At 50.8% G+C, this 12,869-nt stretch overlaps 1 protein-coding gene across 2 annotated transcripts in view; it reads right to left on the bottom strand.

Annotated features, from left to right (window-relative positions):
• The window catches only part of TMEM260 (transmembrane protein 260), a 57,791-nt gene extending 45,229 nt beyond the window's left edge, over positions 1 to 12,562 (bottom strand). The window contains exons 1-3 of one of the 2 annotated variants that reach the window (XM_064152674.1): positions 12,451 to 12,562; positions 2,004 to 2,035; positions 1,042 to 1,196 (exon numbers count right to left, since the gene is read on the bottom strand). In XM_064152674.1, the coding sequence (XP_064008744.1) occupies positions 1,042 to 1,196; positions 2,004 to 2,035; positions 12,451 to 12,562 (299 nt within the window). Of the gene's footprint in view, positions 1 to 1,041; positions 1,197 to 2,003; positions 2,177 to 12,450 lie in introns of those variants that run through there. The other variant, XM_064152679.1, reaches the window with a different exon arrangement.
• Positions 12,563 to 12,869: the final 307 nt, after the last annotated feature.

Below are 12,869 nucleotides of genomic sequence, written 5' to 3'. Positions count from 1 at the left end.
GTGTGTATTTTTAGGTTGCTTTCACACACACACACACTCATTTATTTCTCTGTTTATTTTTAGGTTGCTTTCACACACACTCATTTATTTCTGTGTTTATTTTTAGGTCGCTTTCGCTCTCTGGGCAGGTTTCCCTGAGAGGCAACGGGTGGCAGAAAAGGGGCTTTTGTCCAAAATAATCCTGATAAGGAAGCATCCCACCCCATCCTGAAACATCCCACTATCATTTCAGATTTCACTGTTTGCAACCTCAAAACGTGCCCTATTTTTCCCCTGCAAAAAGAACAGCAGAAATTGTTTGTATGGGTTGCGATAATCCTCTCAAATATGGGTCAGGCTGAGGTTAAGAGCAGCCAGAACTTGCAGATCAAAGACGAGCAGGGTTAACAAAACCCCCAACCACGTGTGCATCCCGATTATTCCCTTTTCTCAAAAGGTTAGAGGTCTGGGAAAAAAAAAAAATGGAGGGGCTCCATGGCAGGATCCTCCTCTGCAGCACCTACAACCGGGAGCCGCAGGCTGTCGGCATCGATGCTCACCCCGGTCCTCGAGTACCACGGGCAGGCAACTGCCCATCCGCCTCCGGCAGGGGCTGCAATTAAACCAAGTTCGCGGCTTCCCCGAAAGGTGAAGCTCATCCTGTTAATTTAAACAGACCATCTGCATCTTTGGAGGACGACAAACTTCATTAGTTCTGGTTAGTTAAACCGAGTGGTGATTCGTGATAATGAGCCTGAACAACCTGTCACGGCTGTGCATGGGGAAAAGGGCACACACGTTTTATTCTTACTGTTATTATTATTTAACAGAAAAGAACCAGAAGATAAATAAGAGGGGACCTTTTGTGCAGGAAAGAAGGTCAAATTCAGATTAAAGTGTTGTTAGGTTAATCAGAGGAACTAATTACGGCTGGAAAGAGGAGGCGGGGAGGGAGGAGCCGCTAGTCCGAAGGCTAGAAGGGAACAGAGGGAGCCTTTCGGCAACGTCCCAAGCTGACAGGGAAGCATCACGCCAAGGAGAGAAGAGCCCTGCTGGCTTTACCTGAACACCGTGTAAAAAAGCAAGGAGGCAGCGGCTGCTCCCAACAAGCCACAGAGGAGATTGACTCGGTAGGCAGGGGAGCCGACGGGCAGCAGCCCAGCCATCACCAGTTTGGCCAGCAACGTGAACAAGGGGTAGCCGGGAGGGTGGGCGACCTACGGAACGGAGAGAGAAGAGGTTATACGAACCAGGGAGCGACATTCCCACGGATGCAAAAGCACAGCAGCACGCCCAGCTTTAGCGACAGGAGCTAGGGGGCCCCGCGAGTGGCTCCTCTCCCCGTCCCATCCATCCTTCCCAATTTCAACTCCGCGAATAACGTCGGGGTTTTATTTTCCCCCCCAGTGGATTTGGCTCCAAGCCTCGCCCATCATAACCAAGCGGTGAGAAAAAGAGGTGCCGCGATTCATTAGCCTGCCTTAAAAGGGCTCCTTCTTTGGGTTCACAGCATATTAGGGTCATTTAAAAAGCTGTTGGGGTTTGGTTTTTTATATATATATATACTTTATTGTATTTAAGAGGGGGGGGAAAACCAGACAGCAGCTTCTCAACTGTTTTATTGGTTAGCAAGTTGAAAGACCACACTGCTATCGGATTACCACCGCGCTGACAGTCCTAAGGTCTTGCCTAAAGGGATCATGCACCATAATAAAGTTTATTAAATAATAAAACTTATTAAAATTGTTAACCCGATTTATTTTATTCTCCCCAGCTTATACAAAATTTGGGTTGATAATAAGCCAGCTACTGTATATACAGTAAAGCCTTTTGCTTTATAATTTAGTTTAATTGGATTTAAAACTTGAAGTAAATTGTCGCGTGCTGTACTTATAAGTTAGCAAAAAAAAAAAACCTGTGGTTTGAAAATAAATTAATCTACTTTACTCCATGCTTAATTAAACTTCCTTAATTCCTAAAACTGTTAATGAGAGCATTGATTAAACAATAAAACTAATACTTACTCCAAGCTCATAGGCGGCTGTGATCAGCTCCCCTGTGAAAAAATAATGTAAAACCAATAATTACTATTAGGAAATGACACTCCTCCAAAGTTTTCAAAATCCAAATGCTTGCATTGGGGTTTTGCATTAATTTGACTGGATAAAACTGTAAATCTGTAGAGATTTAGCAGCATGAAATTTTTTTCCTAAGAATATTTTCTCCCTCTGATGTCACTGCACAAAAATATCTTTCTTGTTGTGTTTGCGCGAGACTTTTAGGAACAGATAAGGAGAGGTAGGTAAAGAATGGCCCAAGGTAATGATGGGAGAAGAATCAAGGTGAAGAATCGAGGAATGCTGGTGGAAAGGTCTCACAGCCCAGATGCTCATTTTGAGGGGTGTCTGTGACAAACCCTAAAATACCAAACTCTGTAGAGTTGTTCGTTTACAGTCATCAGTTGATCATCTGCAAACCTAAACGAGGGCTACTGTAGAAGTGTCTGCAGCTACTCCTTGGAGATCTGTGATAAGCAATCTTGTAAAGACCCAGGCCTGCAGTGGCTAAGGAAAGCAGGAAGGAGATAAAGGAGAAGCAGGAATATCCTGACATCAGCAACAAAGAAGGGCTTGCTGACCAGAGATGAGGAAGACTGTGTGGGTTGTTCATGGCAGATAAGCATTCCAGACCACCAGGATTGGAATTGGAGTGGAGAATGGAAAAATACCTCTGTTAATGAACTCCAAGAAATAATAACTCCACCTCTTATTATGAATATGCCTGCTCTTGTGACATAAACTGTGCCTTGTCCCAGCATGGGGTGTGCAGGACTGATGGAGCCATCCTGCCCGCACCCAGCTCTGTAATAAAACATACCTCATATCTCTGCACGACTTTTGGGGTTCATTTCGCAGTTCAACACTCCAAATGTAGGCATTGGCATCTGTGTGCTTTTAATTTAAACCCAACTGACTCCGGGACTTTCAAAGCACCACGGGTTTGCAACGCTTAAGCTGCATTGTCTCTTCAACAACCCAATTGCTTCTCATTTAAAGAACAAAAATCCTCCCGGCTTTAACAGGTTTAAAGAGAGAAAACACAAGCAGCGGATCGTGCAAATCTGCCTCCGTGTGTCTGGGAACCATGGAAGCTAAAGCAGTTCTTGCAGCATCCACTTCTCCACAAGTCACTCTCTTACCTGTCCGGGGATGCTGCATCCACCAGCTGCTTCTATTAGAAACACCGTTTAGAGGTTTGCATTCCATTTGTGCCTTACACCAGGACAATTAATTGCCACCAGAGCATCCACCCTTAGCAGAAGTTGTGTTTTACACCAGGACAATTAATTGCCACCAGAGCATCCACCCTTAGCAGAAGTTGTGTTTTACACCAGGACGATTAATTGCCACCAGAGCATCCACCCTTAGCAGAAGTTGTGTTTTACACCAGGACAATTAATTGCCACCAGAGCATCCACCCTTAGCAGAAGTTGTGTTTTACACCAGGACAATTAATTGCCACCAGAGCATCCACCCTTAGCAGAAGTTGTGTTTTACACCAGGACAATTAATTGCCACAAGAGCATCCACCCTTAGCAGAAGTTGTGTTTTACACCAGGACAATTAATTGCCACAACAGCATCCACCCTTAGCAGAAGCTGTGTTTTACACCAGGACAATTAATTGCCACCAGAGCATCCAGCCTTAGCAGAAGCTGTGTTTTACACCAGGACAATTAATTGCCACCAGAGCATCCACCCTTAGCAGAAGTTGTGTTTTACCCAGGACAATTAATTGCCACAAGAGCATCCACCCTTAGCAGAAGTTGTGTTTTACACCAGGACAATTAATTGCCACAACAGCATCCACCCTTAGCAGAAGCTGTGTTTTACACCAGGACAATTAATTGCCACCAGAGCATCCACCCTTAGCAGAAGTTGTGTTTTACACCAGGACAATTAATTGCCACCAGAGCATCCACCCTTAGCAGAAGTTGTGTTTTACACCAGGACAATTAATTGCCACCAGAGCATCCACCCTCAGCAGAAGTTGTGTTTTACACCAGGACAATTAATTGCCACAAGAGCATCCACCCTTAGCAGAAGTTGTGTTTTACACCAGGACAATTAATTGCCATAAGAGCATCCACCCTTAGCAGAAGTTGTGTTTTACACCAGGACAATTGCCACCAGAGCATCCACCCTTAGCAGAAGCTGTGTTTTACACCAGGACAATTAATTGCCACCAGAGCATCCACCCTTAGCAGATCACTTATAAAACACTGAGCATTTTCAGAGTGCTTGACACTGAAGCATTTTGCAATGCTCCTGCATGGTGTACATTCAGTATATTCAATAGCATCAATCATACTGAGGGATGAAGGATGGAAGAGGTGATGAAATTAAAAATCACGTCTGGTATTCCTTCTTCCCCTCCCATTCTGTACTCTAATTGGCCCTGGTAACTTGGCAAGCATCAAGGTTGCAGTAGCTTTATCCTATCTTTATTTATAGGCTGGATGTTAGGAGGAAGTTCTTCAGAGAGAGTGATTGGCATTGGAATGGGCTGCCCAGGGAGGTGGTGGAGTCTCTGTGCCTGGAGGTGCTCAAGACTGGATGAGGCACTTAGTGCCATGGTCTGGTTGATTGGATATGGCTGGGTGATAGGTTGGACTGGATGGTCTGGGAGGTCTCTTCCAACCTGGTTGATACTATGATTCTATGATTTATAGAATGGTGTGGGTTGGAAGGGACCTTAAAGATCACCTAGTTCCAACCCCTGTGGACACCCTCCAATGGACCAGCATGAAGAGCAAAATTAACAACACTTTAAATTTCTGCACATTATCATAGAAACACAGAATGGTAGAGGTTGGAAAGGACCTCTGGAGATCATAGAATCCAACCCCCTGCTCAAGCAGGATCATCTTACTGTCCAACACAGTGGAGGAGGACGGCACAAATCATAGAATCACAGAATGGTCTGGATTGGCAGGGACCCTTAAAGGTCACCTGGTCCAATTGCCCTGCAGTGAGCAGGGACATCTTTAAATGGCACTTTTAAACCCTGACATTACAGTAACCAACATATTTCCACAGCAAGATGCAAGTCAACCCACTCTCACCATAAAATTGCAGCCACTGCCACACGAGATGCCTAGGGACAGCCCTGCAGCTTTCTGCACAGAAGCCTCTCTGATGTGCATTTTGCTATGCTGGAAAATAGCTACTTCCATTACCATTCTATTTTAGGAAGACATTGCAAGACAGCCCCAAAAAAGTGTGTGGGAAAACCATTCATCCCAAGCTGAGACCTAAACCATTCATCCCAAGCTGAGACCTTTAGTGCTCAGCAGCTGCCAGGGCACGGCGAGGTTGTGAAGCAATCGATCACCCTGCACGTAGAAGATGATGCTAATAAAGGAAGCCCTAAATTTGCTATCACAGGTGCTCCCCAGCATGTCATCACACACTGCTCTGGGCAGTGGCTACTGGTGGATGCCTCTCACATCACAGGGATGCTGTTCCTGAGCCAGGCATGAAATCACAGGATCACAGGATGACAGGATATTAGGGGTTGGAAGGGACCCGAGGAGATCATCCAGTCCAACTCCCCTGCCAGAGCAGGACAATCCTATCTAACACAGAGCACACAGGAACACATCCAGACAGGCCTGGAAAGGCTCCAGAGAAGGAGACTCCACAACCTCTCTGGGCAGCCTGTGCCAGGGCTCTGGGACCCTTACAGGAAAGAAGTTCCCCCTTGTGTTGAGCTGGAACCTCCTGTGCTGCAGCTTCCATCCATTGCTGCTTGTCCTATCCCAGGCAGCAGTGAGCAGAGCCTGTTCCACTCCTGGCAGCCTTCAGATACTTATAAACATTTATCAACTCCCCTCTAAGTCTTCTCTTCTCCAGACTAAGCAGCCCCAGGTCCCTCAGCCTCTCCTCATCAGGCAGTGCCCTCCTGTCCCCTCATCATCCTCGTAGCCCTCTGCTGGACCCTTTCCAGCACATCCCTGTCCCTCTTCAACTTGAGAGCCCAAAACTGAACACAGTATACAAGATGAGGTCTCAGCAGGGCAGAGTAGAGGGGCAGGAGAACCTCCCTTGATCTGCTGGCCACACTCTTACTATACACCCCAGGATCCCATTGGCCTTCTTGGCCACAAGGGCACATTGCTGTTCTGTGGTTAATTTGTTATCTGCCAGGACCCCAGGGTCCCTTTCCACAGGACTCCCTTCCAGCAGATCACCTTCCAGCCTGTATTGGGTCCTTCTGGGATGCAGCAATATCTGCATCTAAAAACGGCTAAAGGTTAAGGTCTTGCATATTGCTGTGACATTGGTTCTGATTGTGGGAAAGAACAACCCCAAAACAATGCAGACACAAACAGTATCACAGTATCACAGTATCATCAGGGTTGGCAGAGACCTCACAGATCATCAAGTCCAACCCTTTAGCACAGAGCTCAAGGCCAGACCATGGCACCAAGTGCCACGTCCAGTCCTGCCTTGAACTGCCCCAGGGACGGCGACTCCACCACCTCCCCAGGCAGCCCATTCCAGTGCCCAATGACTCTCTCAGTGAAGAACTTTCTCCTCACCTCCAGCCTAAATCTCCCCTGGCACAGCCAGGGTCGAAGCAATGCCAAGCACAAATGCAGGCTGGGCAGTGAGTGGCTGGAGAGCAGCCCTCAGGAGAGGGACTTGGGGGTGCTGCTGGAGGAGAAGCTCAGCAGGAGCCAGCAGTGTGCACTTGCAGCCCAGAAAGCCAAGCAGAGCCTGGGCTGCAGCAGCAGAAGTGTGGCCAGCAGGGACAGGGAGGGGATTCTCCCCCTCTACTCTGCTCTGCTGAGACCCTACCTGGAGTCCTGCATCCAGTTCTGGAGCCCCTGGGACAAGAGGGCTGTGGAGATGCTGGAGAGTGTCCAGAGCAGGGCCAGGAGGATGCTGAGAGGCTGCAGCAGCTCTGCTGTGAGCACAGACTGAAAGAGTTGGGGCTGTGCAGGCTGGAGCAGAGGAGGCTCCCAGGTGTGGCCTTCCAGCATTTGAAGGGGGCTACAAAAAAGCTGGGGAGGGACTTCTGAGGCTGTGTCAGGGAGTGTCAGGAGTGGGGGAATGGAGCAAAGCTGGAGGTGGGGAGATTGAGGCTGGAGGTGAGGAGGAAGTTGTTGAGCAGGAGAGTGGTGAGAGGCTGGAGTGGGTTGCCCAGGGAGGTGGTTGAGGCCCCACGGCTGGAGGTGTTTGAGGCCAGGCTGGCTGAGGCTGTGTGCAGCCTGCTCTAGGGTAGGGTGTCCCTGGGCATGGCAGGGGGGCTGGAACTGGCTGCTCCTTGTGGTCCCTTCCAGCCCTGACTGATTCTATGATTCTGTGATTCTAATAAATAGAATAATTTTGGTTGGAAGAGACCTTTAAGATTATCAAAGCCAAGCACTAGCCCAGCACTGTCAGGTCAGATTCAATATACTCATGGATGTCACTGGCAGGCTTTGACAGCCAACAGCACAGCTCTGCCTTGTAAGAAATAAGGAAAGAACATCTAAGGAAAGACGCAAAAATAAATTCCAGGATGCAGACCTGTTGAATTCCACAGGGAAAACCAATAGGGGAAGCATGATGCCCAGCATTTCAGATGAGACTACCTGTCCCACCCATGTGCCTGTGCATCATTTGGAGCCTCTATGGGGATAGGGACTACAGAAGCATGGAGCACGATTACTGAAAGGCAAAACACCAAGAGGACGACTACAGCATCCATGACCTTGATTTCAGTGTGTTTGCCCTGAGAGAAAACAACCTGCAGTGCCTTCAGATGCCTGCTCAAACTGAAGAGTTCATTCCTCCACCACCTTGATATAAATACACTTCTGACCATCCAGCTCTGTTCCCCAATGAAGGTGTGTTGTGGAGGGCCCATAGGTCTGAAAATAGGCTTACATATGCCTTGTCCTGCCTGGACATGTTCTTCTGCCCATAATCAGAGGTAAACACAGAAAACCAGCACAAAGGGGCACAACAGACCTGGTGCCATAAAGTCTGACCTGCCCAGGCTTTAGCTTGTGTAAGCCCCCACAAACCCAGCTCGTGCCTGCCTGGTGTAAGGCACATGCTACCCCCATAGCTGGGAGGTCCAGAATCATAGAATGAACCAGGTTGGAAGAGAGCTCCAAGCTCAGACAGGCCAACCCAGCACCCAGCCCTGGCCAAGCAACCAGACCATGGCACTAAGTGCCCCAGCCAGGCTTGGCAAGAACACCTCCAGCCACACAGACTCCACCACCTCCCTGGGCAGCCCATTCCAATGCCAATCACTCTCTCTGACAGGAACTTCCTAACAACATCCAGCCTAGACCTCCCCTGCCACAACTCCAGACTCTGTCCCCTTCTTCTGTTGCTGCTTGCCTGGCAGCAGAGCCCAACCCCACCTGGCTACAGCCTCCCTGCAGGCAGCTGCAGACAGCAATGAGCTCTGCCCTGAGCCTCCTCCTCTGCAGGCTGCACACCCCCAGCTCCCTCAGCCTCTCCTCACAGGGCTCTGCTCCAGGCCCCTCCCCAGTCTTGCTGTCCTTCTCTCAACACCTTCCAGCACCTCAACAGCTCTCTGCAATTCAGGAGCCCACAACTGGACACAGCACTGCAGGTGTGGCCTGAGCAGTGCTGAGCACAGGGGCACAAGAACCTCCCTTGTCCTGCTGCCCACACTGCTCCTGAGCCAGCCCAGGATGCCATTGGCTCTGCTGCCCACCTGGGCACACTGCTGCCTCATCTTTAGCCTACTATCTACCAGTCCCCCCAGGGAAGGATTGGACTATCAGACCTTTAAAGCTCTCTTCCAACCCAAGCCACTCCTGTCATCAGAAAAACCTGCCTCCCACTTTGTCAAAGGTGAGAATGGTGATTTGCACACTGGAGATAACACCTGAGCTCAAGTGCAATTACAAATGAGGCTCTCAAGGCTTCACACAGCATGCAAAGCTCGGAGCACAGGCAGCCTCTGAATGTCCACACAAGTTTCCCATCAGAGAATACTTAAAAGACTAAATAGTAATAACTGTTGACACATGGATTGCCATTTATTAGCTGATATATGCAGGAGCAAAGCCAGCTCTCTTACAAACTTTGAAGCAGAAGCCAAAGGCATCAGGAGGGTATACATGGGCCAGCCTAGCAAGGATGTGCTTGCACACCTTGCCTGGAGCACAGGATGAGAGCTCTGTGGAGAAGGGATTTAAACCCAAGTTATTTCTGCATATCTCTGACAGCAGGGTCCCTCTGATCCAAATGTAGGGACAGCAGAAAGGGGCACCACAAGCTTGTCCTTTGAGAGCCAACCAGCCAGGATGAGCTTGGTGAAATCAAAACCCAGATCTCTCCTGTTATCCTTAAATCAAATAACCCTCACTTGAGTCACTGCTCAAGTGAAGAGCCATGCTGAACACACACTGCCTTAAACCTGGGTAGACAAAACCCATCCTGCTTTTAACAAGCAGCACTGTCTTTCAGCTAACTCCAAACAAAAACTAACAGCAGATTTTAATGAGTTGCAGTACAACATCTCTCTCTCTCTCCACATGTATTGAAGCTTTAAATAGATGGATCCATTAAAAGCCCATTTATATATAAGGAATTTTATGCACTGCTCAGATTGAAAACCAGTGCTGACTGAGACACAGAGTTAAAAACCCTCACTCAGGGCTCTTCTGGGATGCTAAAGCCATTATGATTATTTACTTCATTAAAAAAAAAGAAGTCAAATTACTCCCTAGAAAATCCAAGCCCTCCTATTCCCAAATCCAAGAGTGCTGCAGAAGGAAGGTGTTTTTAAGGCAAGATCAAAGCCAAACTGCAGAAGAAGCAAGAGGGAGAATTTCATCCTGCCTGGTGGGATCAGCAGCACACACCATCAGACAGTCTGTCACTATTGGCAAGTTGCACTTTCAGCAAGGCAGATCCAGAGATGTCACTGCTGCAGCTGCCCAGGCCAGAGAAAGCAACAGTCTAAACCTCAACCCACAGAACCATTCAGGTTGGAAAGGACCTTTAAGACAATCCCACATCTTGCAGGATGGCATATCTGCGTTCTGATGTCACCAGCTGTCCCCAGGGCCCCTGACTAAATCCTTTGCTGAAGGGCTCAGATAGAGGTGAGGGGCGTGGAGCACAAATCCTATGAGAAGAGGCTGAGGGAGCTGGGCCTGTTTAGCCTGGAGAAGAGGAGGCTCAGGGGTGATCTTATTACTGTCTACAACTACCTGAAGGGGCATTGTAGCCAGGTGGGGGGTGGCCTCTCTCCCAGGCAACCAGCAATAGAACAAGGGGACACAGTCTCTAGTTGTGCCAGGGTAGGTCTAGGCTGGATATTAGGAAGAAGTTCTTCACAGAGAGAGTGATTGGCATTGGAATGGGCTGCCCAGGGAGGTGGTGGAGGCACCGTCCCTGGGGGTCTTCAAGAAAAGACTGGCTGAGGCACTTAGTGCCATGGTCTGGTTGATTGGCCAGGGCTGGGTGATAGGTTGAACTGGATGATCTTGGAGGTCTCTTCCAACCTGCTTGATTCTATGATTCTATGATTCTATCCACTGCAAAACCAACAGGCATGAGGAGAGGATCCAGTCAGAGAATCATAGAATCAAGCAGGTTGGAAGAAACCTCCAAGATCATCCAGTCCAACCTAGCACCCAGCCCTATCCATGGTCAACCAGACCATGGCACCGAGTGCCTCATCCAGTCTCTTCTTGAAGACCTCCAGGGACGGTGCCTCCACCACCTCCCTGGACAGCCCTGACTCCAAGAGGATTCTTCACCAGAAGTACAAATCCCATGTAGTGACAGCAATCATAGAATTGACCAGGTTGGATGAGACCTCCAAGATCATTCAGTCCAACCTATCACCCAGCCAATGCACCAGCCCCTATGGAGCAAATTTACGGGGTGACAGCAGCCCTATGGGTGACAGCAATGCAACAGCCCCCATGGGGCAGCAGAAACCCAGTGGGGTGACAGTGATGAACATGTCCCTGGGGAGAAAAACCTCTATGGGGTTGACAGCAGCCCTAAAGGATGACAGCAATGCATGAGTCTCTGTGGTGAAGAAACCCAAGGGGATGCCAGCAATGCTCCAATCCCTATGGAGTGAGTAACTCTATAGGCTGACAGAAGTCCTGTGGGGTCACAGCGATGCACCAGGCCCTATGGAATGTGCAGTCCTATATGAAGAGACCAGCTCTGTAGGATGACAGTGACCCTATGGATAGTCAACGCAGCAGGTCCTACGGAATGTGCAACCTTACAGGACTCCAGTGACAAACCAACCCCTATGGAACGACAACAACACAACCTATGGAGCGACGGCGACGCACCGGCCCCAGGGGAGGAGCATCAGAGAATCACTGAATCAGCCAGGCTGGAAGAGACCTCCAAGCTCATCCAGTCCAACCTAGCACCCAGCCATGTCCAGTCACTAGACCATGGTACCGAGTGCCTCATCCAGTCTTTTCTTGAAGACCTCCAGGCACAGAGACTCCACCACCTCCCTGGGCAGCCCATTCCAATGCCAATCACTCTCTCTGACAACTTCCTCCTAACATCCAGCCCAGACCTCTCCTGGCACAGCTTGAGACTGTGTCCCCTTGTTCTGTTGCTGCTTGCCTGGCAGCAGAGCCCAACCCCCACTCGGCTATAATATCCCTGCAGGCAGCTGCAGACAGCAATGAGCTCTGCCCTGAGCCTCCTCTGCTGCAGGCTGCCACCCCCAGCTCCCTCAGCCTCTCCTCACAGGGCTCTGCTCCAGGCCCCTCCCCAGCCTTGCTGCCCTTCTCCAAACACCTTCCAGCATCTCAACAGCTCTCTGCAATGGAGGAGCCCAGAACTGGACACAGCACTCAAGGTGTGGCCTGAACAGTGCTGAGCACAGGGGCACAAGAACCTCCCTTGTCCTGCTGCCCACACTGCTCCTGAGCCAGCCCAGGATGCCATTGGCTCTGCTGCCCACCTGGGCACACTGCTGCCTCAGCTTCAGCTACTATCCATCAGCACCCCCAGCTCCCTTTCCTCCTGTCTGCTTTCCAGCCACTCAGTCCCCAGCCTGTAGCGCTGCTTGGGGTTGTTGTGGCCACTTGGCCTTGTTCAGTCTCATCCCCTTGGCCTCTGCCCACCCATCCAGCCTGGCCAGGTCCCTCTGCAGGGCTCTGCTACCCTCCAACAGCTCCACAGCTGCTCCTAGCTTGGTGCCATCTGCAAACTGACTGAGGCTGGACTCAGTCCCCTGCTCCAGATCATCAATAAAGGATGCACCGGCCCCTAACTGCCCCCCGCCCTTTCCCGCAAGGTGTCCACGATGCACCGGCCCCTGCGCGGAGAGGCTCCCTTCGGTGGCCACCTCTGCGGTGAGGGAACCCCATATCCCGGCCCCATACGTTGCCCCGCCGCCCCTCCCCTACTCGCGGGCGGGCTGGCGTCGCTGGGTACGTTACCGGCATCCCCGCCGGGCAGGGAGGGCGGCAGCGTGGCCGCGTAGAGAGCCGCCACGGCAGCGCCCAGCGCCCCGGCGGCGGCAGCGCCACCCGCGCTGCTCCCCGCGCCCATGTGCGCCGCCGCCGCCACTTCCGGGTTGGGCGGTGCGGGGCCGGTGGGCAGTACCACTGTGCCCACGGGGGGGGACGGCCTCGGCCTACCCCTGGCCCACCCGCCCGCCTTTCCTCGCTCCCCTCGGGGCCAGCTCCCGGGACCACCCGTAACTAACGGCGCTCGGGCACGGAACAGAAAGGGCTGTGGGTCTGGTGGGGAGAGTCAGTGTGGCCTCCTGTTGACTCAGGCTCTCAACCCCCTACCGAGAGGAGGTGGTTCAGGCGGGAGGGTGGGCGAGGAGCGGGGCCCGCGGCGGGCAGGGGGG

Source organism: Pogoniulus pusillus, chromosome 1, assembly GCF_015220805.1.
Source record: "Pogoniulus pusillus isolate bPogPus1 chromosome 1, bPogPus1.pri, whole genome shotgun sequence".
NCBI lineage: Eukaryota > Metazoa > Chordata > Aves > Piciformes > Lybiidae > Pogoniulus > Pogoniulus pusillus.
This window is presented reverse-complemented; position numbering and strand designations above follow the sequence as displayed.